Consider the following 27,639-nt stretch of genomic DNA (forward strand, 5'->3'; position numbering starts at 1 on the left):
GAAAAAAAAGGAAGAGCAGCAAGTTATTCTTCTGAAATCGGTGCTATTGGCACCAACAACTGACCGCTGGGAGAAAAAAAAATTACTCTATCAACACGTACTGCTTGGCAGTGAGATTGGGAATCATCCATCCCTGACTCAATTGGAGAAATTTGAACGTTGGAATTAAAGCTACTCACTGTGTGATTCGTAGGACGTTTTGCGCCAGGTCAGGGTTAGTTTCTATGGAAGCAGTCACCAATGTTGTTAATAAGGTCAAGTACCAAATTGCTGAAGCGTCAGACACCGATACTCCGGGTTTCTTCACAACCTGGTATCCCATAGTCTTAAGTCCATGAATCCTTGTGTCACAGCCATCACCATGACAACGTTTAATATTTATCTGTACAACTTAGAAAAAAGAAAAAAGTGTCACTCTGTCTCGTTGCCCTTGTTCCTACTTTGTTATAACTAATTTTAAAATAATTTTTACCTAACTTATAAACTCTTAATTTTATGAAATGCATGGGCTAATAAATTAAGAAATCTTAACTTTACATATTAAAATGTGTCCTGCACATCATTCTAAGTATGTGGGCTAAAGCCGATCATGTTTCGTCAAACATGTAGGAAGACTAATGCGAGTACACGTTTCTGACCCTTTAGGCCCCAACCACCCACCATATTCATGCCCATGCGCTCCTTCCCAGACCCTCGACAACCCCCCACCACTTTCCCTATGGTCAGTCTGTCTTTATGTTCTTGTCTTCATGTTCTTATCTTAAATTATTCAAGCATAAATTTTCCCTTTCTTAAAATTAATGGACAGAACCTCATGGACTGGAAGTGAGCAATTTCCTGGCTTATACAAGTGGGAGATATCTCCTTTAGTGCAGAGTCACCTGATTTATACTGTAAGGAAAGGATTAATCAAACTGACTTTAAGTGTGCTAATCTTTATATTGTAGTAATGTTAGCTTTTAGCCTTTGTTTGTTAAGTAGAGAAGTATGATTCTTAAATTACAGTATCTTAAAATAGTTATAAGTATACAGCAATTCTAAGGCGAGAACATGGGCTTAATAAGAAAAGTTAATAGGAGTCATGGGTAGGAAAGGGTTCTAACTTCAGCAGCACAGACAGGGGACAGGCAGAGAAGCTCCCTTTGTTCATTCATTAGATTTCCACATCGTTCACCTGACGAAGGAGGTAGCCTCCGAAAGCTTGTGAATTTAAAATAAAATTGCTGGACTATAACTTGGTGTTGTAAAATTGTTTACAATTGTCAACCCCAGTCCATCACCGTCATCTCCACATCATTAGAAGGGAGGCATTGAAGCCTTACTTGATAAGCACCTGCCTGAGAAAGATTTAGGCTATAGCCTAGAATATAAGGGAGTGAGATTCTTCTGGTCAAGGAAAGGGAATTAGAAACGGAGATGTTTACAGATCTGTAGTTGCAAGGACAGGACCATAATTAAATCAGTGTTGAATGATACATAATCGAAGATACAACTATGAAACATGCAGATTGTCATGTAGAAGAGGTACGAAAATGGTGTAAAAAATGAGTGTTGGAACAGATATTTTAGAACTCGATTAAGGTCTGATCAACCTGTATGCCGAGCTCAGAACTGTAACGCGTTTGAATTCTCCGGCTAAAACGCGCAAGCTTTTGTCATAAGTACTGCTGTTAAGTATATGTTTAATCATTGTATGCTTAATAAATCTGTAATATCTGACATTCAATGTTGCAAAACCTATTGATTGGAGGAATAAATCAGAAGCAAGAACACAAACATTTACCTATTCTATAACAATTCAATCTTTAAGAAACACAAGTTTCCATCAAATCTTGTGGTATCAGTAGAAATTTGACAAGCTGGATTCGGAATTGGCTCTAATCCTGCAGCCAAAAAGTTGGAGTTAACGAATGTGGTTCAGCCTGGAGACATGTTACTAGTGGTGTCTCCCAGGTATCGGTCCTGGGCCCGCTACTCTTCACAGTCTTTAGTAATGATCTGGACAGTGGTGTTGGGATATGGTCAGTGAGTATGCAGATGACACCAAAATCTGTGCAAGGGTTAAGATGGTAGAGGAGTGCAATCAAATCCAAAACGATTTAGATGTGCTAGGGGAGTGGGCCACACATTGGCAAATGGCATTTAATTTACAGTACTGAAAGAGGTTGAGCAAGTAAAAGATCTTGATGATATTATGCACAGATCACTAAAAATTCATGACCAACGTAGGAAAACTGTAGCTAAAGCTAACAAGGTATTGGGTTGTATAAATCAAAGGACACCATTTCGACACTATACAGGTCGCTAGTCAGATGCATCTAGAGTACTGAATCCAGCTTTGGTCCTCCCACATGGTGGGTGATATAGCGGCTTTCGAAAAGGTCCAGAGAGCTACAAGAATGATTCGTAGCTTAAAGATCCTCAGCGACTCAGACTGGCTTAAGGACCTTGGTCTATAGAGCAGCGTAGACCTAGAGGTGCCCTGATAGAGGTCTATAAAATAATTAAAGGCCTGGATAGCGTCCCTATCGAAAGATTATTCCAGTTTAACAGATTAAAGCGGACCAGGGGACGCGAGTTTAAACTATGGAAGAGTAGGAATAGACTGGATGTTGGGCGGTGGTTCTTTTCCCAAAGAATTGAGCGCCTCTGGAATGTGTTGCCAGCTGGTGTGGTGGGTGCTGACTTTCTGCCTTCAAGAGGGAGCTGGACCGGTTCCTGACTGGGGCAGAAATCACATCATACAGAAGGTAAGTGTTCTTATAGATTACACTTGGTCCACGTCATCTCCTGGACTGGTTTCGATTGCCTGAGGGGGTCGGAGAGGAATTTTTTCCCTTATTGGCCCTGGATTTTTTCGCATCTCCCAGGTGTTATCGCTGCCTGGTTGGGTGCAGAGATGAAGTGTTTACTCATGGTGGTCCGGCCATTATGGTGCGGGGTAGACTTGATGGACCAGGTGATCTTTTCCTGCCCGTCAATTTTGCATGTTCGTATAAATAAATGCTACCTCACAATGTGCTGTTAAAGTTTACAAAAAGTTTCTTTAAGCCTCTAAAATGGTTCATGAGAGATGTGTGTTTTAAGCAACCAAAATAGAGGCAAACGGTTAAAAAAAAGTTTTCAGTCAAAGAAACCACCATCACAAGTGCTGCTGTTCACATGTTCTATCTGACTGAGCAGTTCATAACAGAAAACAGCAAATTCAATACCAGGCTTGCCTAAAATAAAGCAATGAGTATTCAATCTCCAATCTCTTTCGAAATAGTTTGGAAAAAACAAAGATGCTCTTCGATCTTCACAAGATATAGGGTCACAAATGTCATCTTTCAACTCTTGTTGATGCACAGATGGCATCTCCAACTTTTGAGGTAAAAATATCTACTCAAAGCCCAGGCTAATTATGGACATTAGAAGTTTCAGTCATTCAGAAAAATAACCACCGAAATGTTCTACAAAATGCATTGAGTGATTTGACTGGTTCATCAACAAACCATCATGGTGAAAAGTTGACCTACGGTTTCCCATTATAAAATGTCAACATTGGATTTTATCACTGACATGTTAACATGCGGGGTGTCCATTAGAAAAGCATTACACAGAAAGTAAGGTTAATGTGTATAGGAAGTGCATGGCGTATGATTTTTTTTATTGATATATAAAATGTATATATATTGCTGTACACATTTCTGGTGCAGATTATAAAGTAATGACCCATCACAGAAAAGCAAAGATTTTAATCTTGTATGTTGTGTAGATATGCTAAAAGAATCAGTCATACAGCACAGAAGGAGGCTATTCTGCCGATTGGGCCTGTGCCGGCTTTTTGAAAGAGCTATCCAATTAGTCCCACTCCCCTGCTCTTTTTCCTTTTTACGTATATATCAAATTCCCTTTTGAAAGGATGATAATGCAGGATTTCACATGAGTTTCAGTATAGACCACATCTATTCTAAGTCTGTTTGTATTAATAGACCAAAAAAGATGGATAGTACGGTATCTAAATAACGCTCAGACACTGTAATCAACTCCAAGATCACTACTTTCCTTCATCCTGCTACAAGTTGGGTTTGAAAACAACTTTGTCCAACTAAACAGAATGTGTTATCCATAATTGCAAAAAAAAATCATCTTACTATGTAATCCTGTGCATGAGCGAAACATGGTGATTTAGAATTTTATAATACAGTTTGCATCACCAATCACATAAAAATTAATCTTCAGGTTAGTGAAATCTGATCTGGACCAATGCTGAGAACCATTTAAATATAAGTACTGGGTCATCAGTTAATTAACTGCTTGCTTAATGTGAGGTATGATTAAACTGATATTAGCTTATATCCATATCTGAACCAAACAGAAAAAACTCTGCACAATTACATGGGTGGCTGATGCTTGCATTTTCCAGTAGAGTAACATATCCAGTCATGTTACTGGGAATACGGACATCACGGATTTCCTGCAGATTACTGGGATTCCTTCCCAAGGATACAGTCACCTGCTGTGGCATGTAACTTTGATCACTAGCTGACACTGCCACTGATAAGTGCTTCAGTACGACGTCAGGCTTTAACCGTAACCTGCAAAATAAAGAGCAAATCAATTATTCCTCAACCAGTTGTTTTTAAAAATGGACAAAAATAAATGTAGTAGCCCTATGACAGCACACACTGGTGAACAAAGCACATACGCCACACAGCGGCAGGATAGCAGTTTCTTTCCTCTTCCTCCACCTCTCCCTCTCCCCCTCCCCCTCAGCCCAGAAGTTAACAATTCATCAAGAAGCTCCTGATCTCAGTTGGGGCAATTTTTTTTTTCTCTGAGCAGTGTGGGGAGTGAGAGAGGGAGAGAAATGAAAAAGATAGGAATCAATGTGGACCACACTCACACATCCTTTGACAACAGGTGAACAAAGAGCAACAAAAAGTGCAGATGCTGGAAATCAAACAAAATCAGAAAATGGTGGAAAGGCTCAAGTCAGTCAGTATCTGTGGGGAGAACAGACAATTTAACATTTCTGGTGTGGACCCTTCGTGAAAGCTCAATAGTCATACAGTTGAACTGGCAAACATTCTACCCAACCTTCTCTTGAGGAATGATGCAATTAAGATGGAAATAAAATAGATATAAGTAATAGTTATAAATGCACAGCACCAAGGAAATCAATTTTAGCAAGGCAGGCACTGAACCCAGGCCCTCAGAGACCGATCTCTCACATTTTCCTGCTGTCACCCCAAACTAATCCCATTTCCTTGCTTTCTCCCCATACTCTTAGATTCTTCTTAAATCTCAATTATAAAAGGACCTTTTTGAATGCATTGTGGGATGGCATTCCATATTCCAAAAACATTGTGCAAGAAAAAGATTCTTCTAATCTCTCCCTTCATAACTTAGTGCTTAACTTGATGACATGGCCTCTTGACTTCAATTTAATCCTCAGTTATATAAAAAGGGCCATAAAAATATAACAGCATTAAAGTCATGCTAGACCTATTGAAATCATTGGCTAGGCTGCAGCTAAAATACTATGGCCGGTTTTGGATACCTTACTTTAGGAAGGATGGAGAGGGTGTAGAGATTCACTAAGGTGAGAACAGGGATGAGAGGCTTGGGTTATGAGGAGAGACGAGAGAAACTGGGCCTTTTTCATTAGAGCAAAAAAGGTTAAGAGGAGATCTGATGAAGTTCGAAATTGAGAGGTTTCAGAAAGTTGAATCTGGAAAAGAACATTTCCACTGGTCAGTGAGTCGGTAACTAGAGGACATAAACTTAAGGTCATCAAAAGAAGGTAAGAGAATTTTCTATTTTAACTTGGTGTTGTTAGAATGTGGAATGCCCAACAGAAACAGTAGTAGAAGAAGAATCCACAACAGCTTTTTAAAGGGAAGCGGATCAATAAGAAAAAAGTTTGACAGTATGGGGAAAAGGCAGGGGAATGAGCGGGTAGCTCTTCCAGAAAGCTGGCACAGCCATGATGGGCCGAATGGCCTCCTCCTGTGCTGTAAGATTCTATGATCTATTTACCAATGGAAAGAGTCATTGTTTATCTTGTCTATCCCATCTATCAAGTGAACCCTCAAATCTTCTCAGTATGACAAAATACTGCCCAGGTTGCTCTTGCCTTCCTTATAACTCTGGTCCCGAAAGCGAGTTATAGATTAACTTGTTTTTATTTCATTTAGTGTCTTACATATTTCACAAAACTTTCTAATTTTATTTGTACATTCTCCTCAAAAATGGTGCAAATGATTAAGTTGCTTCAAACTTAGTGAATTGAACTCAATTTAGTCTGAGAACTAAATTTTCTTTTCTATGTTGCATATATATACACTTCTGTCACCACCAGTCTTCTCACCTGATCCAGTGCGAGCACGAACTCCCGTCTGATTGCCAGTAGGAAGTAGTTTCTCCATTGGTCATCTTGTCGATATCGGTAGAGTTTGAGGAAGCTTCTATGGTGGTATAGCACTTGGTTACTATCTTCAACTTATCCAACTCTCGATCACTATTCATATCTGTGGGACACTGAATAGTTTGCTCTGTAAGGAATTAAGATATACATTACTAAAATTATGATAGTACACACAGGTCAAATAACTAAAAAAGGTACCGATTGCCTCCCTGGTGCAAGGGTCAAGGATGTCTCGGAGCGGCTGCAGGACATTCTGGAGGGGGAGGGTGAACAGCCAGTTGTCGTGGTGCATATAGGCACCAACGATATAGGTAAAAAACAGGATGAGGTCCTACAAGCTGAATTTAGGGAGTTAGGAGTTAAACTAAAGAGTAGGACCTCAAAGGTAGTAATCTCAGGATTGCTACCAGTGCCACGGGCTAGTCAGAGTAGGAATGACAGGATAGCTAAGATGAATACGTGGCTTGAGAGATGGTGCAAGAGGGAGGGATTCAAATTCCTGGGCCATTGGAACCGGTTCTGGGGGAGGTGGGACCAGTACAAATTGGACGGTCTGCATCTGGGCAGGACTGGAACCAATGTCCTAGGGGGAGTGTTTGCTAGTGCTGTTGGGGAGGGTTTAAACTAATGTGGCAGGGGGATGGGAACCGATGCAGGAAGTCAGTGGGAAATAAAGTGGTGACAGAAACAAAAGGCAGTAAGGGAGAGTGCACAGAACATGACCGGACAGATGGTCTGAGAAAGCAGGGCAAAGACCAAGAGAAGACTAGATTAAACTGCATTTATTTCAATGCAAGAAGTCTGATGGGCAAGGCAGATGAACTCAGGGCATGGATGGGTACATGGGACTGGGATGTTATAGCTATTACTGAAACATGGCTAAGGGAGGGGCAGGACTGGCAGCTCAATGTTCCAGGGTACAGATGCTATAGGAAAGATAGAGCAGGAGGTAAGAGAGGAGGGGGAGTTGCGTTCTTGATTAGGGAGAACATCACGGCAGTAGTGAGAGGGGATATATCCGAGGGTTCGCCCACTGAGTCCATATGGGTAGAACTGAAAAATAAGAAGGGAGAGATCACTTTGATAGGATTGTACTACAGACCCCCAAATAGTCAACGGGAAATTGAGGAGCAAATATGTAAGGAGATTACAGACAGCTGCAAGAAAAATAGGGTGGTAATAGTAGGGGACTTTAACTTTCCCAACATTGACTGGGACAGCCATAGCATTAGGGGCTTGGATGGAGAGAAATTTGTTGAGTGTATTCAGGAGGAATTTCTCATTCAGTATGTGGATGGCCCGACTAGAGAGGGGGCAAAACTTGACCTCCTCTTGGGAAATAAGGAAGGGCAGGTGACAGAAGTGTTAGTGAGGGATCACTTTGGGACCAGTGATCATAATTCCATTAGTTTTAAGATAGCTATGGAGAAGGATAGGTCTGGCCCAAAAGTTAAAATTCTAAATTGGGGAAAGGCCAATTTTGATGGTATTAGACAGGAACTTTCAGAAGTTGATTGGGAGAGTCTGTTGGCAGGCAAAGGGACGTCTGGTAAGTGGGAGGCTTTCAAAAGTGTGTTAACCAGGGTTCAGTGTAAGCACATTCCTTATAAAGTGAAGGGCAAGGCTGGTAGAAGTAGGGAACCTTGGATGACTCGGGAGATTGAGGCCCTCGTCAAAAAGAAGAAGGAGGCATATGACATGCATAGGCAGCTGGGATCAAGTGGATCCCTTGAAGAGTATAGAGATTGCCGGAGTAGAGTTAAGAGAGAAATCAGGAGGGCAAAAAGGGGATATGAGATTGCTTTGGCAGATCAGGCAAAGGTGAATCCAAAGAGCTTCTACAAATACATAAAGGGCAAAAGGGTAACTAGGGAGAGAGTAGGGCCTCTTAAGGATCAACAAGGTCATCTATGTGCGGAACCACAAGAGATGGGTGAGATCCTGAATGAATATTTCACATCGGTATTTACGGTTGAGAAAGGCATGGATGTTAGGGAACTTGGGGAAATAAATAGTGATGTCTTGAGGAGTGTACATATTACAGAGAGGGAGGTGCTGGAAGTCTTAACGCGCATCAAGGTAGATAAATCTCCGGGACCTGATGAAATGTATCCCAGGACGTTATGGGAGGTTAGGGAGGAAATTGCGGGTCCCCTAGCAGAGATATTTGAATCATCCACCGCTACAGGTGAGGTGCCTGAAGATTGGAGGGTAGCAAATGTTGTGCCTTTGTTTAAGAAGGGCGGCAGGGAAAAGCCTGGGAACTACAGACCAGTGAGCCTGACATCTGTAGTGGGTAAGTTGTTAGAGGGTATTCTGAGGGACAGGATCTACAGGCATTTGGAGAGGCAGGGACTAATTAGGAACAGTCAGCATGGTTTTGTGAGAGGAAAATCATGTCTCACGAATTTGATTGAGTTTTTTGAAGGGGTAACCAAGAAGATAGATGAGGGCTGTGCAGTAGACGTGGTCTACATGGACTTCAGCAAAGCATTTGACAAGGTACCGCATGGTAGGTTGTTACATAAGGTTAAATCTCATGGGATCCAAGGTGAGGTAGCCAATTGGATACAAAATTGGCTTGACGACAGAAGACAGAGGGTGGTTGTCGAGGGTTGTTTTTCAAACTGGATGCCTGTGTCCAGCGGTGTGCCTCAGGGATCGGTGCTGGGTCCGCTGTTATTTGTTATTTATATTAATGATTTGGATGAGAATTTAGGAGGCATGGTTAGTAAGTTTGCAGATGACACCAAGATTGGTGGCATTGTGGACAGTGAAGAAGGTTATCTAGGATTGCAACGGGATCTTGATAAATTGGGCCAGTGGGCCGATGAATGGCAGATGGAGTTTAATTTAGATAAATGTGAGGTGCTGCATTTTGGTAGATCGAATCGGGCCAGGACCTACTCCGTTAATGGTAGGGCGTTGGGGAGAGTTATAGAACAAAGAGATCTAGGAGTACAGATTCATAGCTCCTTGAAAGTGGAGTCACAGGTGGATAGGGTGGTGAAGAAGGCATTCAGCATGCTTGGTTTCATTGGTCAGAACATTGAATGCAGGAGTTGGGATGTCTTGTTGAAGTTGTACAGGGCATTGGTGAGGCCACACTTGGAGTACTGTGTACAGTTCTGGTCACCCTATTATAGAAAGGATATTATTAAACTAGAAAGAGTGCAGAAAAGATTTACTAGGATGCTACCGGGACTTGATGGTTTGACTTACAGGGAGAGGTTAGACAGACTGGGACTTTATTCCCTGGAGAGTAGGAGGTTAAGGGGTGATCTTATAGAAGTCTATAAAATAATGAGGGGCATAGATAAGGTCGATAGTCAAAATCTTTTCCCAAAGGTAGGGGAGTCTATAACGAGGGGGCACAGATTTAAGGTGAGAGGGGAGAGATACAAAAGGATCCAGAGGGGCAATTTTTTCACTCAAAGGGTGGTGAGTGTCTGGAACGAGCTGCCAGAGGCAGTAGTAGAGGCGGGTACAATTTTGTCTTTTAAAAAGCATTTGGACAGTTACATGGGGAAGATGGGTATCGAGGGATATGGGCCAAGTGCAGGCAATTGGGACTAGCTTAGTGGTATAAACTGGGCGACATGGACATGTTGGGCCGAAGGGCCTGTTTCCATGTTGTAACTTCTATGATTCTATGATTCTATGATTCTATGATTATGACTTTCTTTATCTAAGATTTAACTTAGAATCATAGAATGGTCCGTTGAGCCTGCGTCAGCTCTCTGCAAGAGCAATCCAGCCATTCCCACTCCCCTGATCTTTCCCTGTAGTCCTACAAATTTTTCTCCTTCAGGTACGTATCTAATTACTTTTTGAAAGCCTGCTTCCACCACCCCCTCGAGCGGTGCAGTCCAGATCCTAACCACTAGCTGCGTAAAAAAGTTTTCCCTCATGTCGTCTTTTGCCAATCACCTTAAACCTGTGTCCTCTGGTCCTTGACCCTTCCACCAATGGGAACAGTTTTTCTTTATTTACTTTGTCTAGACCCTTCATGATTTTGAACATTTCTATTAAATCTCCCCTTAACCTTCTCTGCTCTAAGGAGAACTATCCCAGCTTTTCCAGTCTATCCACATAACTGAGGACCCTCACCCCTGGAACCATTCTAGTAAATCTTTTCTGCACCCTAAGGCCTTCACATCCTTCCTAAAGTGGGATGCCCAGAATTGGATACAATACTCCAATTGTGACCGAACCAGTGTTTTATGAAGGGTCAACATAACATCCTCACTTATGTACTCCATGCATCTATTTATAAAGCCCAGGATCCCGAATGTTTTCTTAACTGCTTTCTCAACTTGCCCTGCCACCTTCAACGACCTGTTTACATATGCCCCCAGGTCTCTCTGTTCCTGCACCCCCTTTAGTTTATTTGCCTCTCCTAATTCTTCCTACCAAAATGTATCACCTCACTTCTCAGCGTTAAATTTCATCAGCCACGTGTCCACCCATTCCACCATTCTATGTCCTCTTGAAGTCTGTCACTATCCTCCTCACTGTTCACTACCCTTCCAAGTTTTGTGTCATCTGCAAATTTTGAAATTGCGCCCTGTACACCCAAGTCCAAGTCATTAATATATATCAAGAAAAGCCAAGGTCCCAGTACTGACCCCTGGGGAACACCACTGCATACCTTCCTCCAGTCTGAAAAACAACTGTTCTCCACTGCTTTCTATTACTTAGCCAATTTTGTATGCATGTTACCACTGCCCCTTTTATTCCATGGGCTTCAATTTTATTGACAAGCCTATTATGCGGCACTTTATCAAACGCCTTTTGGAAGTTCATATATACCACATCAACCGCATTGCCCTCATTCAACCTCTCTGTTACCTCATCAAAAAAACTCTATCAGGTTAGTCAAACACGATTTGCCTTTAACAAATCCGTGCTGGCTTTCCTTTATTAATCCACACTTGTCCAAGTGACTATTATTTTTGTCGCAGATTGTTGTTTCTAAAAGCTTCCCTGCCACCGAGGTTAAACTGACTGGCCTGTAGTTGCTGGGTTTATCTTTACATCTTTTGTACAAGGGTATAACATTTGCAATTCTCCAGTCCTCCGGCACTACCTATATCTAAGGAGGATTGGAAGATTGTGGCCAGTACCTCCGCAATTTTCATGCTTACTTCCCTTGGTTTTGACTTCTTGAATTCCAACATGGTATGAGTTAAAAAACTATCTTAACTCTCAGAAATCATTTCCCAGCTTACTTGGATTCGATTGTTGCAACAATTAGTTGGTTTGTCTGAGACAGATGTCCAAGGGAGGGGGCCAAGCCATCAATTTAAATAACACTTAAATTTAAAGAAGAACTGCAAAACACACCTATATTTGAACAACCCTTAAATGAATTGAATGGCTTGGCCCAACCCTGTCGCTTTTTTTTGGGAAGTATTTACCAGCCTGTCTTTTTCAAATCAGGGAGTCTGTCTATAGCTATCAAATAGAAATGGATAGCTTCCATTGACTGTGAGGGAAAAGAACCACTACATAAGAATATTACTTAAATCATAGTTTAACACAGCAATTGAAAACTATTTTCTACTAGTCAAGGAGCTAACCAAGCTTAGCTACTATAAAATATGTTGCATTAATGTCACTACTCACTTGCTCTTTTACTGTTAAACACATTTGTTTGGCAGTTCAAGTCTAGTATTATTCTACCACCTTCCAAAGACGTGATAAAGTGTGTGATAAAACCCAGCAGCTAAAATAAACTGAAGGTGGTTCATTGTTCATCCCCTGGATAAGTTACAGATTTGCCTAGACATCGGAGCAAGTTAAAAAAAACTCTCTCTGGGGGTAGTCTGAAACAAGGAAACTAAAAAAGGATAAAGAAACCCCAAAGCACACTACGTCCTACATTACAACAGTGACTACACTTCCAAAGTACTTTGGGATGTCCCAAGATCTTAAAAGATGCCATATAAATACGATGATGTGGAGATGATGGACTGGGGTGGACAAATGTAAGGAATCTTACAACACCAGGTTATAGTCCAACAAATTTATTTTAAAATAAATTTGTTGGACTATAACCTGGTGTTGTAAGATTCCTTACATATAAATACGAGTCAGTCTTTTATTTCTTTACTGGCGTCATCCAAAACCAGAGCTTTTCAATTGCATAATTTTTTTTTGACAGTGTGTAGAATTTACCTTGCTTCGTTCTCTGCATTATTCCTATCTATCTAGTATTGTTAGTTATCCATTGATGAGATTCATGAAGACAAAAAAAAAACAAATTTATTCAGCAACTTTAACGAACTGGCAAGTTTTTAGAATTAAGGTGAACTGTTTGGAAAACAGCATTTCAATATCACAGGCAGCCTTTCTGTAATAAAACATCAGATTATAGGACCCTCAAACTTTACTGTATTCACCATTTTTGTGTGAATAATTTGGGCTTCAGCTATTGAAAGTGCACCTGGTAAGGTTTGAAAAAAAAGAAAAACACCTAAATTTGTTGCAAATCTCTGCTATGTTAGAAAAATCAAATTCTCTCAAGTTCAGTCGCTGTCCTTCATTGCATGCACTCATAAAATGGTTACATAGATTGGCACGGTAGTCATGAGTCATGGGGATGAGATCGGGGGTCAGTCGGGGGGGGGAACATCGGGATCAGGGGTCATATGGGGGTCGTGATCGTGAGGGGGAGGATTGGGGGTCAGAGGATCGGAGTGGGGGGGGGGGGGGGGGGGAGGGAAGGAAAGGATCGGGGATCAGAAATTGTTGGGGGGGGGGGGGTTGGTACACGTAGGCTTGTTGAGCCTGGACGAAGCGCTCCTGCTGTTCTGGACCCACAAGCTGTGCCTTTCTCGGCGCTTGCCTGTTAGTCTCGGGCCTTCTCGCCTCCTTTCACGAGGTGTAAAACAGAAAGCCCGGAACCCTGGCCCCCCAGGGTTGAAATCGGGAAGTCCAGAAAAATGGAGGCCCGAAGCCTCCTTGAAAGGTTTGAAGGCCCAACCGCCTCCTGGGAGCGGGTTGATCACCCACCCCAGTGAAAACCGGAAATGGGCGGGTGGGAGGCGGGTCTGAAATGGTGGCAATTTTCAATGCCCCCCCCCCCACCTCCCCTGCACCCAATCCACCCGTTTTTCACTTTGAAAATTGAGCCCATGATGTCAGAATTTGACACATGTGCATCAAAGTTTACCGAATTATTCCAAAACCTTTTAAAACAAAAAGCTTAGAGATATTTGTTTGCCTGGAACAAAACAAACATTCAGCTACTTCTAGGCATTGTACGAGAAAAGTGATGCAAGGTTAGGAGAAATTTCTTTACGCAGAGGGTTGTTGGAGTATGGAATGCTTTGCCACAGGGAATGGTTGAGACAAAAGCCATCATGTCTGTTAAAAAATATAAATAAATATTTGAAGTAAAGAAAGATACAGTACTATGGGAAACCATCAGGTGATGAGATTAGTTTTGGATTGCTCTAACAAAGAGCTGGCGCAAACATGATGGGCCAAATGGCTGCCTTTCGTGCTGCAAATTTCTATAGTTCGAGGACATGGATACTGGTTTTGAGCCTGGAACTGGAAAAATAATGTCTTAGGCCTTCTACGATTGTCTTTAATATAGTTTTTATAGTACTAACAATTTACATTAGCAAGTTTATACGAGCTCAGAGTATGATGTCTATCATTGCAGACTGATGTTACAAACATCACTACACACACTGCTACTGGCTAATGGTTGGAGCGCACGAGAGTAGGGTGACATTTATCTGAACTCCCTCTTGATTTAATTACATAACAATAGATCCTGAGCCAACACGCTGGTTTTATAGAGTTAAAGGTGAGCCAATAAGAAAACCCAAATCACAGTATGTGGAGAAGCAGAAACACAATACCATCAATGTACATCACGAAACAATTGTAAACAATTTTACAACACCAAGTTATAGTCCAGCAATTTTATTTTAAATTCACAAGCTTTCGGAGATTTTCTCCTTCCTCAGGCAAATGAGGAAGGAGAAAATCTCAAACATTTGCCTGAGGAAGGAGAAAATCTCCGAAAGCTTGTGAATTTAAAATAAAATTGCTGGACTATAACTTGGTGTTGTAAAATTGTTTACAATTGTCAACCCCAGTCCATCACCGGCATCTCCACATCATCACGAAACAGTCATGGCCAAGAATCTAACGGGTAACAGATATAGTGGTGTTGGGAGAAGGAAAGAAACTTGAGTAACTTAGTGGAAAAAGGAACTGAAGGAAAGAGGAGGAAAACAAAGCACACTAATAAACAAATACCCCAGCGAGCACTGCTCCTTCCCCGGAAGCAGCTCAAACAGAATAGCAGAGATTATTTTTCCTTCCAACAATCTCAATTATCTGAACATCTCACCAATCCCACCACGTCTCATTTCAACTATCCGCAAGTTCAAAGCTGACATGGTTTGGGCCCTACAGTTTATTTTGGAGAAACTAAAAAGTTTTGTGCTGGTCTAGATAACAAAGCATAGAATTACATTGGGCCAGATTTTGCGGTCAAAATAACCGGCAGGCTAATAGCGCTAGCCATTATTTATGCGTAAATGGTACAGCAACTTCAGGCAAGGAGCAGATGCACGGTTAAATGCCAATACCCGAGATGTACTGCTCCCTCGTTAGCTTCGCGAAACGGCATTTTGCTGTCTGCCTCACCATTGACATGCATTGAATGGTGTGAAGTTGCTGTATTTGTGTGGTACATATGAACTAAACTCACCACAGAAAGTTAAGTGTGCGTCCCCTTTTAACATGATAATTGTCAATTAATGCCAATCAACCTCTCTGGCACTGAAAATTAACTATTACAAGTGTGGAATCTCATTCCTTCAGGTATTAACTGTTGATAGAGATTTTAAAAATGTCAAATTTAAATTTTATTTTAAACTTTTCCTTTATCTCTTTTTTCTCTCTCAATCCAATCTTTCTTCCCCCTCTCTATTTCTTTCCGCATCTGATTTAACGATGAATTCACCCCTTTTAGTTTCCTTCTCAGTCCTTGCGCTCTTTATTTTCCAATCTTTCCATCTGATTGTTTAAGGAGATACCCAGTTGCTTGCCCTGTTGACTCAAGTCCCAGATGCCCTGTTTCCCTCGCTGCCCCGTTATCAGCTCGCACTTTCAGCAACCTAGTGGGCAAAAATGTTTTGAGCTGGAGGGTGCAGGGGCAAGTCTAGCTAACAGCAGATGCCATTAGATATCCTGCTACAGCAAAATCTGACCCAAGGAATTTACAGCACAGAAACAGGCCATTAAGCCTAACTGATCTATGCCAGATCTAGCCCACCTTACTTCATCTAACCCTATCAGCATATTCTTTCTCCCTCATGTAGTTATCTAGTTTCCCTAGGGGTACCATTACATCACAGGATAGAAGGAATACTTTTCTTGCTACTTTTAGAACTGTAACAGGGTAAATAATAAAACCAATTTCTTTTTTTTATTCGTTCATGGGATGTGGGCGTCGCTGGCGAGGCCAGCATTTATTGCCCATCCCTAATTGCCCTTGAGAAGGTGGTGGTGAGCCGCCACCTTGAACCGCTGCAGTCCATGTGGTGAAGGTTCTCCCACAGTGCTGTTAGGAAGGGAGTTCCAGGATTTTGACCCAGCAACGATGAAGGAACGGCGATATATTTCCAAGTCGGGATGGTGTGTGACTTGGAGGAGAACGTGCAGGTGGTATTGTTCCCATGTGCCTGCTGCCCTTGTCCTTCTAGGTGGTAGAGGTCGCGGGTTTGGGAGGTGCTGTCGAAGCCTTGGCGAGTTGCTGCAGTGCATCCTGTGGATGGTACATACTGCAGCCACTGTGCGCCGGTGGTAAAGGGAGTGAATGTTTAGGGTGGCGGATGGGGTGCCAATCAAGCGGGCCGCTTTGTCCTGGACGGTGTCGAGCTTCTTGAGTGTTGTTGGAGCTGTACTCATCCAGGCAAGTGGAGGCTATTCCATCACACTCCTGACTTGAGCCTTGTAGATGGTTGAAAGGCTTTGTGGAGTCAGGAGGTGAGTCACTCGCCGCAGAATACCCAGCCTCTGACCTGCTCTTGTAGCCACAGTATTTATATGGCTGGTCCAGTTAAGTTTCTGGTCAATGGTGACCCCCAGGATGTTGATGGTGGAGGATTCGGCGATGGTAATGCCATTGAATGTCAAAGGGAGGTGGTTAGACTCTGTCTTGTTGGAGATGATCATTGCCTGGCACGAATGTTACTTGCCACTTATCAGCCCAAGCCTGGATGTTGTCCAGGTCTTGCTGCATGCAGGCTCAGACTGCTTCATTATCTGACGGGTTGCAAATGGAACTGAACACTGCGTAATCATCAGCGAACATCCCCATTTCTGACCTTATGATGGAGGGAAGATCATTGGTGAAGCAGCTGAAGATGGTTGGGCCTAGGACACTGCCCTGAGGAACTCCTGCAGCAATGTCCTGGGGCTGAGATGATTGGCCTCCAACAACCACTACCATCTTCCTTTGTGCTAGGTATGACTCCAGCCACTGGAGAGTTTTCCCCCTGATTCCCATTGACTTCAATTTTACTAGGGCTCCTTGGTGCCACACTCGGTCAAATGCTGCCTTGATGTCAAGAGCAGTCACTCTCACCTCACCTCTGGAATTCAGCTCTTTTGTCCATGTTTGGACCAAGGCTGTAATGAGGTCTGGAGCCAAGTGGTCCTGGCGGAACCCAAACTGAGCATCGGTGAGCAGGTCATTGGTGAGTAAGTGCCACTTGATAGCACTGTCGACGACACCTTCCATCACTTTGCTGATGATTGAGAGTAGACTGATGGGGCGGTAATTGGCCGGATTGGATTTGTCCTGCTTTTTGTGAACAGGACATACCTGGGCAATTTTCCACATTGTCGGGTGGATGCCAGTGTTGTAGCTGCACTGGAACAGCTGTACTATATTTACTGACCAAAATATAGTTTTAATACTTTTAGCAGACATCAGAAACTCTTCACTATTCATGGCTCTGATCCTATGAACTACATTTGGATGTAAAAGTACACCTTGGTCAGTTAATTTCAAGATGTAAACCATCAGCCATGAATGAATTTTAAACTCACTTAGTTAAAAGTTGAAATTAACAAAATTAATTTCAGAGACATCACTGGGCTTGAAAGCAACTTCCCCCAACTTCCTTAGCAGAAATATATTTTTGTAGAGCAGCTATCAGGTGCTAATTTGACAACTGATAATACAACATGCTCGAGTCTGGACAATGTGTGTCAGTTGGCTATTCAGCCACATAGAGAATCACAGCTAAGCCTGATCCTGTCACACCTAGCTTTATAATTACATTTCGTTTATAGCATACCACACATTAAATTTGTACGGTGGCAAATTAGCTATGTCTCTAGAGGGGGGGGGGGGGGGGGGGGGGGGGGAGGGAGGAAATCAAGAGTCACACCTCAGGCTCAAATAAACAGCTTAAGCATGCTGATTTGCTGAAATATGGATCAAAGATTCCACAAACTGACCACTTTGAAGGTTGCAATTTCAATCACAAAGCTGCATTTTTTTTTAAAAAGTGATTCCTGGCACCACTTTGATTTCTGACCCAGCTGAATGTGTGATCAATTTATTGGATTAGCGAACCCATGGAAGTGTTATAATTTCCCCTACAATCATGAGTTATTCCTACATTTGCCTCAGTGGTATTCCTACATTCCCGTTTCTTTTCAAAGTCCAAGCTGTGTCTCAATGGCCTGGAACTCACTTTGCCTCTTTATCTGCAACTTAATTTCTCCCCCTGGCCTCGCTCCCCATTTCTTTGCTTTACGGTCAGCCTCAGTCACATGTGCACAATTCAGCGCAACCTTATGCACATGAATGCTCACATTTGTTTTTAAATCCCTTTCTTCCTTGCCTGTTCTTTCATTTCCTTCTCCGTATAAATTTCCGATTATTTTGCCCGTTGGCACCTTCTGCATATAAGCACTCACTTACCCTGGTTCGTTCAGCCCCAAACAATGTCTCAGAATGTGGATTAGGCTTTTTTTAAAAAAATAAATCAAATATGGAAAAACACTAACATACAAAGCCGAAACACAAAATAATGTAGACTGTTGGGATATAAATTTCAAAAAAGGGAAAATTGTTCAGACAGTAAAATTAGGCAAGGATCACCATGTTTTTTCACTGCAAAGATTTAAAACAAATAGAAAATGGTCTCATTATTACAGATTCTCTTAAGCCAGATTACAAACTTGACCGTAGATATTTGATACCCAAGTGGCAGCTAAGCCAAAAACAGTACCTGTGACCAGATATCACGCACTTAATGACAGACTATTGTTCTCCACAAGTTTCTCTAGCAGGGATGACTGCATTAAGTTACAGCAACACCCAAGAGTCTGCTAGAAAAATGCAATCCATGCCAAAATATACAATGTTAACAAGGAAAAAAAGCCTCTAAATAACTTATTTAATGCACACAGGAAAAGCAAGATCTTTTTCCACTGACAACAACCACTGATTGTTGCAGAGAGGTTTTGTCAACTCTCAGCTTGATGTATTACATGGAAATATCACAACTATGGGTATTTTCAAGTTAATTTTATTCATCAGCCTTCAGGTCAAAGTTACCAAAACTTCTCTTCCACTTAAAACAGCAACAAGCAGCTTTTTCGAAATCCAATTTCAACAAGTCCTGTGTGGACATTTATAGTTTCCCTAACAAACGTGACCCAATCAGGACTAAAAGCAGTGCAACTAAGTCTGGTAATTGCTGCCCCCTTACTGTCTCTGTCTACAGCAGAAAATGGCCAGCTTCAAGAATTATGACACATTTACTTTGAGTTCCCTATGTGGACAAAATGATTTTAAAAGATTTCTATTATTCCAAGCGTGTTGTGCGAGTTGCTTGTAGCTCTCCCTTAAGTGCCATTGGATACTTTGTAAATAAGAATTAAATGCCCATGCTATGCTCAGTCGGGCTAACCTTTACTGCCACTTAAGCAAGGTAACGAGTTTCCAGTAGCCATGGAGCCAGATCCCCGGCACCTTTGAAAGAGAAGAGCAAGGAAAAGGCTACTAATGCTTAAACAGGCACACATGTTTTATCCTCACAAGCAGCATCACACAAAAACAAGTTTGAAACGTCTGCCATCCTTATTCTTTTAAAAATCATGTTGACCAGTTTAATAATTGTAAAAAACCTTATTAGTGCCACTTATACTGTATCATTCCACATAAAGACCTAGCATCTTACCATTCTTTTTTTCTAACAGCTGCTTTAGGCAATCCTTCAGAACTGAGGAACGCATGGCACATATATTATTATAACTGTCCATCATGGGGAATGGAATTGCATTACTTGGAATCCGGTTCCTGTGGAGGAAACGCAAGATTTTTGCAGCATGAACACCCATGCGATCCTTATTTTTTGAAAAGATGTCAACAAACCCTAGAAGAAGAAATGAGAGAGAAATAAATAGGGATTAAAGCAAACATGCAATTAATTAAGAACAGTTATGCTACACAATTTGTGAAGCCAAAAACCACTTCCCATCAATGCACAGTATAACTTGGGAACAAAGTTAGCTGGATCAAGTGCTGACAAAGAGTCTCACAACAGCTGTAGTACAATTCCAAGCAGCGAAAAAAAACATTTTTTAAATTCACAGGTCACCGGTTAGATCATCTAGGAAGTTTTTAAACTTCATTTTTAACTTTTTCAAACATTAGCAAATAACCAACTCTCCCAGTCAGTTCTTCACTAATGCTAAAAATGTAACAATTAGAGACCAGAGAGTACAGCCCTGTACACGCAAGCAAGCACATGTGGAGATGCCCGCTTTGCCTAGCTAGCCTCATTCAAATTAGAGGCCAGTCTCCAATATTTTACATTTGCTTTGAAGATCATTAGTTGACATTTATAACTCACAACAGAATCTAGTTAACGGAAGCTACAGATCAGACATAGCAGAATAAAATCAGTATTCACTGAAAATGGTTTTCATTTCAACTTTCTGGTTTGGAATGAATAATTATAACATCCTTACTGGACGTGTGCAATAGCTGGACCACTTACAGTCATCACATCCGAAAACTCAATCATTTCCACCTAGGTTACCTCGGAAAGCTCATGAAAATTTGATGGTGGCACAAGAATCTGGACACTGAGGTCCTCAGAAGAACAAATATGCCAGGTATAGAGGCAATGACAGTAAAGGCGCAGCAAAGGTGGGCTGGTAACCTAGTCCGAATGCCTGATTCTAGACTACCCAAGAAGGTATTCTACGAAGAATTGAAGTTTAGTAAACGCTCTCGTAGTTAGTTCAAAAAATATAAGGATTGCCTCAAGACCAATCTAAAAAAATGTGGCATCTGACAAGAGAGCATGATGCTTGCGACAGGAAAAGTGGCAAAAGGTGATTCACGACGTAACAACAAAGCTTGAAGCAAGTCGGATCCAGGTAGCCGAAGAGATGGGAGCCCAAGGGAAATCAAGGAAAGATCAGTCCTCAGGTCAATCTGACATCCGATGTCCTGTGTGGGAAAACATTCCTCTCAAAATCAGACCTCACAGTCGTACAAGAACCCACAACCTGTATTAAATTGGAGATGAATCATGGGCTGTCACCATCGACATTGATGGACAGATCATCATGGAACGAATAATGCTTAGATCACACATCTTTATGATAGTTTGAGCTTCGAACTTCCTTGCAATCTACTGAAAGATTATTAAATCTGTAGCAATGTCACAAACCCCCTCTGTAAATCTCACATCATACACAACCGTTCGCTGCCTTCTGTAGTACAGAACTGGTAGATGGAGCAATTCCAAAACTAAGAACAGTATTTTTTTTATTAAAAGCATTGGAATGAATCTCTCATTCATCTCAACCCCGAATTGAGTTCCCAGTCTGTGCTGGGGTTGCTAAACTTAGCTGGGACAGTGGGCCTAAACGCCACCGGGCTAAGGAAAAACAAAAACCAGCCAGAGTTCCCGCATTCCAGTGACCTTTAACGGCAAGTACGTGTGCGTGGAAGGGATCAGGTTTGGTTGTGATGCCTGCCACCATTCACGAACCCATGCCTCAGCAAGCAGAGAGAAAAATAAAATAAAAATAAATAGCTATTGATATGAAGATGGAACCACAGGACACAGGGGGGTAACTAACTTTACGACACTTAGCCAGCAATAATATCAGGAAATTTTAATTTTTAATGACTATGAATTATCAGAAAATTCACCAGCTTGTAATTATTGCAATTCAGTATTAATCAGGATCTCGTCACCTGGAGTTAGGGAGCATCCCTGCAGTTGCCGAATCACATGACTCAATTCTCCCTGCAGATTGGCACCACCAGAAGTTTTCAATGACTCGAGCATGTTCTCCACAGCAACTGTGCCATCTCCCTCTGCGTCAAACTGAGCGAATGCCTGGCAAGAAAGCAGTTAAAAGTGATACAGCACGGACATTCCCTAAGCTGCAAGTGGAATGACTGGAGAAATATTGAAAAGTGGCAATTGCTAACAGGACTGGGTTATGCATTCTCTCAACTGTGCCCACTGTAGAAATAAAGTTTGTTTTTGCAGCACTGAATTGGTATTTCCTCACAGAACACCCATCGCATTAGAGGGTCCAGTCAAGTCTGCAGGCACAGAAATGCAGAATTCTAATACTGAGGTGTCAGTCTTGTCTCAGTGGTAACATTCTCATCTGAGTCAGAAGGTTGTGGCTTCAAGTCTCACTCTATAGACTTGAGCACATAACATAGGCTGACACTGCAGTGCCGTATCGAGGGGAGTACTGCAATGTCAGTAGTGCTGTCTTTCAGATGAGACGTTAACCAAAGTTTACAATTTCAGGTGGACGCAAAAGATACCTCAGCACTATTCGAAGAGCAGGGGAGTTCTTCCAGTATCCTGGCCAACATATTTCTTCAACACACACCTAAAAAACAGATGGTGTGGTCATTTATTTCATTGCTGTTTGTGGGACCTTGCTGTGTGCAAAGTGGCTGCCGCATTTCCTACATTACAACAGTGACAACACTTCAAAAGTACTTCATTGTCTGTAAAGCGCTTTGGGACATCCTGAGGTCGTGAAAGGCGCTATATAAATGCAAGTTCTTTCTTTCTTCACTTAAAATCTGATTTAAAACTTGCTGTACTCCATTTATAAGATCTCTCAAGGTTTCTTAAAACAATAGTTTCTCCAGAAGGGTGGATAATCTCTTAAAAATAAGTAGGAGTTTCATCCACCTTCTTGATTGCTTGGGAGGAACAGGTGACTTTGGACATTTGGTTCCCAAAGCTTTCCACCACAGGGGTTCTCCTTCAGTCATGTCTGGGTCAGTTTTAGGCTAATTGATAGAGATTGATTGCTGTGGATTAGTCAACAACTCCATTATCATTGTATATGACTACCAGGGTGGTAGAAGGCGAACTAGATGGACCTTGGTCTTTTTTCATCTAGCAATTCATTTGTTCCTATATTTCCCTTTCTCTACTTCTCCTTCATTTCTGACACTACACTTCATTAATATAAAGAGATTTTTGGATTGATAATTAAACTTAAAGTGGGGAATGGCAAGGTGTGATACCTAAAATTATATAAAGTGCACGCAGTGAAAGTGAGCAACTTTGAGATAGTTGATCATCTGATCTATAAAAGTCTGTTTCACAGCTTTTTTTAAAGAAAGAGACAGATCACTTGTATCTTCAGAACATAGAGTGGACTAATCTCTTAGTTCAGGATGGTGTAGTACACAGGTTTATGACAAACAAGGCTTTCTGTTGGAACTAATATACAATTATAAATGACTAATGCACCATTAGTGTATTACTGAGGATATTTCACAGTTTGCACTTTGGGTGGTGCTTCATCAAAAGTAGGCATGCTTTACAACTACAACCAGTTTAATGGTGTGGTGGTATTGTTTTATACAGGATACCCCCTATCCAATAAGGAATTTAGTGGAATTGAGAGATGGCACAAAAAATAAAATGCAAATACACAAATTCTGAATAGGAAATTATATATTATGCACAAATTGGAAAAAAAAGCACACAAGCAAACTTACATCAAATCACCCATTTGCTTTGGATAGTTTTAATCAGAGCTCACATTGATTTCCCCAGTGTTTCTCTCCAATTTTGAGGGAGGGGGGGTGGCAGGAAAGAGGGAGGGAAGTCACCATTTCCATCTATCCTGCACTGACACCAGCCGGGAACTCTTTCAATGATTACCATTAATATGCCTACTCAATAATTAATAAAAGCTTTTTAATAGTGTGATATAGCACCTTAAAAAAAACAATGAAAGGAAGATGTAAAGCGTACACAGTACAAATATGACACTTGCAGCTTCACATTACTTGGGCATTAATTAATCCTGGTTCACTTAATACTTGGCCGTGAACACGGCAGTTTATTTGCTTGGCAAGGTACTGGCTCAAGGAAGTGGTAAGTGCATTCATAGCGTTTCTCGATGCATAACCACAAAATGGCTACTTGAGACACCTTCCCTAGTTCCCATTCCATTTGTATCTAAGCTTAATATGGATTCCCACAGGTCCATCGCAGGACATGCACTGAACATTTTACTGCATCAGCTCATTCAGTTTAGAACAAAAAAGAATTCTGTATCTGGCTACTTCAGTATGCAGCCATACAAGGTTACTCTCAATTCTCTGAACGTGCAAATTAAAAAAATCAATCACAAATGTACACATATCAAAGATTCAGACAACAGGGGCTGATTACATGGATCTTTAGATGATTTGATTTTATTTGCAGGAGATCATCATAGAGGCTGCAGTGAGACAGGAAATAGATACACAGAAGATAGCTGTCTGAAAAACTATTTAAAAAGATGCTTTTATGTTTCACTGTACAGACTTTACAAAGCTCCTGTAAACGGGATTGCTGACAGGAAGGAGTACAAAATGTTCCTGATGCATTACACACTGAACCAATCTGAATGCCACATAATTCTCAGTTTGTTCACCTGTTACAGCCTTGCCAACCAATTTTAGATTTTGAACATCCTATACATTATTCAAATAATTAACACCCATCGACATCAGAAACAGTACAGCTTTCCAGTTAACTCAGCTTGTGTTTATAAGCAGAACAAACTCACTTTCTCAATTATATTTTCAGTAATCATCTACAATATAAATAGCCAGTCTATTCAATCAAACAATTCCATTTATAAAGTGCCCAAGCTTTACTCTTGCGGATTTAACATTCAGTAGTCATGCTACCTGGGGTATCAAGCACAGCGACTGTATTATGTAGCAAGGAAAGTGGGTGCTGAACAAATCACAACCGCTGCAATTCTTTCTCTGAAGTGTAACACAGAGAAACAGACCTCATTGTAGGTTACATGCACTGCACACTATCACTAAACACACTTCAGTTTTCAAGTTATCTCATGTCATTGATCTTTTACAGAAAAGGACTTGAGTGAATGTACAAAAATAACACTGTACTACCCCGTAACATAAGAAATAGGAGGAGTAGGCCATACGGCCCCTCTAGCCTGCTCCACCATTCAATCAGATCATGGCCAAGCTTCAACCTCAACTCCACTTTCCCGTCTGATCCCCATAAGCCTAGATTTCCCTAGGGTCCAAAAATCTATCGATCTAAGCCTTGAATATACTCAAAGACTGAGCATCCACCGCCCTCTGGGGTAGAGAATTCCAAAGATTCACAAACCTCAGTGAAGAAATTTCTCATCTCAGTCCCAAATGGCCAACCCTTATCCTGAGTCTTTTTTTGCTTGAAAAAAATCTGAATTAACCTGTAATGTGTTTTATTAGTCATTGTCAGGATATGGGCATTGCTGGTAAGGGCACATTTATTGCCCATCCCTAGCTGTCCTTGAGAAAGTGGCGGTGGGCCTTCTCCTTGAATCGTTGCAGTCCGTGTGGTGACAGTACTCCTTCAACATTGTTAGGTACAGAGTTCCAGGATTTTAACCCAGCGATGATGAAGGAACGATGATATGTTTAAGTCAGGATGGTGGTCCCATGCACCTGCTGCCCCTGTCCTTCTAGGTGGTGGAGGTCACGGGTTTTGGAGGTGTTGCAGTGCATCCTGTGGATAGTACACACTGCGCCAGTGGTGGAGGGAATAGATGTTTAAGCCAGTGGAAGGTGTCGAGCTTCTTGAGTGTTGTTGCAGCTGCACCCATCCAAGAAGTGGAGGGTATTCCATCACACTCCTGACTTGTGCCTTGTAGGTGGTGGAGACACTTTAGGGATCAGAAGGTGAGCCACTCGCCACAGAATACCCAGCCTCTGACCCCTGCTCTAGTAGCCACGGCATTTATGTGGCTCCAGTTGAGTTTCTAGTCAATGATGAGCCCCAGAACGTTGACAGTGGGGGATACGGTGATGGTAATGCAATTGAATATCAAGGGGAGGTGGTTAGGCCTTCTCTTATTGGAGATGGTCATTGCCTGGCACTAGAGTGGCAAGAATGTTACTTGCCATTTATCAGTCCAAGCCTGGATTTGTCCAGGTCTGGCTACATGCGGGCGTAGATTGCTAATTAGAAATGGAGTTGAACATTGTGCAATCAGCAAACAGTCCCTCTTCTGACCTTATGATGGAGGGAAGATCACTGATGAAACAGCAGAAGATATATTAGTTCATAACATGTATATGCACTACTGTGGGTAAGAAACCAGTGTACCTGCTGTAACACTGCTCAACTTCAGTTGAAGAATATACACTATTGCTACAGTCAAAACTTAAAGGCAAATGACCGCATTCAGGTTTAAAAAGATTGTTTCAACCTGTCTGAAGGCTAGAATAAGCGCTGTATGGGACAAAGGAAATGGCTAGCAAAAACAGAAGGGGAGGCAAAGTTAATGTGGAGGCAGAGAGTCTGTGGACAAGTGATGAAGTGGTGTAGCCTCCAAGCCTAGCAAAGTGGAGGTGCAGCTGAATGAGGCAGGTTCTGCCGTTTGACACCCCAGGGTGCACTCCCCAGGAGGTGGCACACATGACCTGAGAACAGACACAGAATATGACACCCATAAAGAGCTGCCACAGCAGGACTGATATTTCTTATTTGTGACCTCTTCCACACTCCAATGTTTCCTATTGGAGTCCTTCCATGCTCGATTCCCCCACACACGTACGTGCTTTATACACACACACAATACAACTTGCATTTATAATGTGTCTTTAATGTAGTAAAATGTCCCAAGGAGCTTCACAGGAACAATATTAAAACAAAATTTGACACCGAGACACATAAGGAGATATTAGAACAGGTAACCAAAAGCTTGGTCAAAGAGATAGGTTTTAAGGAGCTCCTTAAAGCAGGAGAGAGGTAGCAAGGCGGAGAGGTTTAGGGAGGGAATTCCAGAGCTTAGGGCCTAGGCAGCTGAAGGCACGGCCACCAATGGTGGAGAGCGATGAAAATTGGGGATGCGCAAGGGGCAAGAATTGGAGGAGCGCAGAGTTCTCGGAGGGTTGTAAGAGGTTACAGAGATAGGGAGGGGCGAGACCATGGAGGGAATTGAAAACAAGGATGAGAAATTTTTTTTTTTTTTTTTTTAAATCGAGGCGTTCCCGGGCTAGGAGCCAACGTAAGCCAGCGAGCACAGGGGTGATTGGTGCGAGTTAGGACACAGGCAGCAGAGTTTTGGATGAGCTCAAGTTTATGGAGGGTGGAAGATGGGAGGCCGGCCAGGAGAGCATTAGAAAAGTCAAGTCTGGAGGTAACAAAGGCATGGATGAGGGTTTCAGCAGCAATTGGGCTGAGACGGGTGATGTTATGGAGGTAGAAGTAGGCGGTCTTTGTGATGGAGCGGATATGTGGTCGGAAGCTCATCTCAGGGTCAAATGGGACACCAAGGTTGCGAACGGTCCGGTTCAGCCTCAGACAGTGGGTAGGGAGAGGGATGGAGTCGTTGGCTAGGGAACGGAGTTTGCAGCGGGGACCAAAGACAATGGCTTCGATCTTCCCAATACTTGGAGGAAATTTTTGCTCATCCAGCACTCTATGTCGGACAAGCAGTGTGACAAATGAAAGTGGAGGGATCGGGAGATGTGGTGGTGAGGTAGAGCTGGGTGTTATCTGTGGAATCTGATGTTGTGTTTTCGGATGATGAGGGGCAGCATGTAGATGAGAAAAAGAAGAAGGCCAAGGATCAATCCTTGGAGGACTCCAGAGGTAACGGTGCAGAAGCAGAAAGAGAAGCCATTGCAGGTGATTCTCTGGCTGCAA

The 27,639-nt window shown here is 42.0% G+C and overlaps 1 protein-coding gene and 1 long non-coding RNA gene across 4 annotated transcripts in view; one reads left to right on the forward strand and one right to left on the reverse strand.

The window, feature by feature from the left end:
• Positions 1-19,937, forward strand: part of LOC137344786 (uncharacterized) — a 48,722-nt gene extending 28,785 nt beyond the window's left edge. Inside the window, exon 3 of the long non-coding RNA XR_010968460.1 lies at positions 19,664-19,937. This is a non-coding gene — a long non-coding RNA (uncharacterized lncRNA). The remainder of the gene's footprint in view (positions 1-19,663) is intronic.
• The window catches only part of zzef1 (zinc finger, ZZ-type with EF hand domain 1), a 212,082-nt gene that overhangs the window by 174,036 nt on the left and 10,407 nt on the right, over positions 1-27,639 (reverse strand). For all 3 annotated transcript variants that reach the window (XM_068007936.1, XM_068007937.1, XM_068007935.1), the window contains exons 2-6: positions 21,681-21,825; positions 19,645-19,839; positions 6,356-6,539; positions 4,381-4,580; positions 180-390 (exon numbers count right to left, since the gene is read on the reverse strand). In XM_068007936.1, coding sequence (XP_067864037.1) covers positions 180-390; positions 4,381-4,580; positions 6,356-6,539; positions 19,645-19,839; positions 21,681-21,825 — 935 coding nt within the window. The remainder of the gene's footprint in view (positions 1-179; positions 391-4,380; positions 4,581-6,355; positions 6,540-19,644; positions 19,840-21,680; positions 21,826-27,639) is intronic.

This window comes from Heptranchias perlo, chromosome 28, assembly GCF_035084215.1.
Source record: "Heptranchias perlo isolate sHepPer1 chromosome 28, sHepPer1.hap1, whole genome shotgun sequence".
Taxonomy (NCBI): Eukaryota; Metazoa; Chordata; class Chondrichthyes; order Hexanchiformes; family Hexanchidae; genus Heptranchias; species Heptranchias perlo.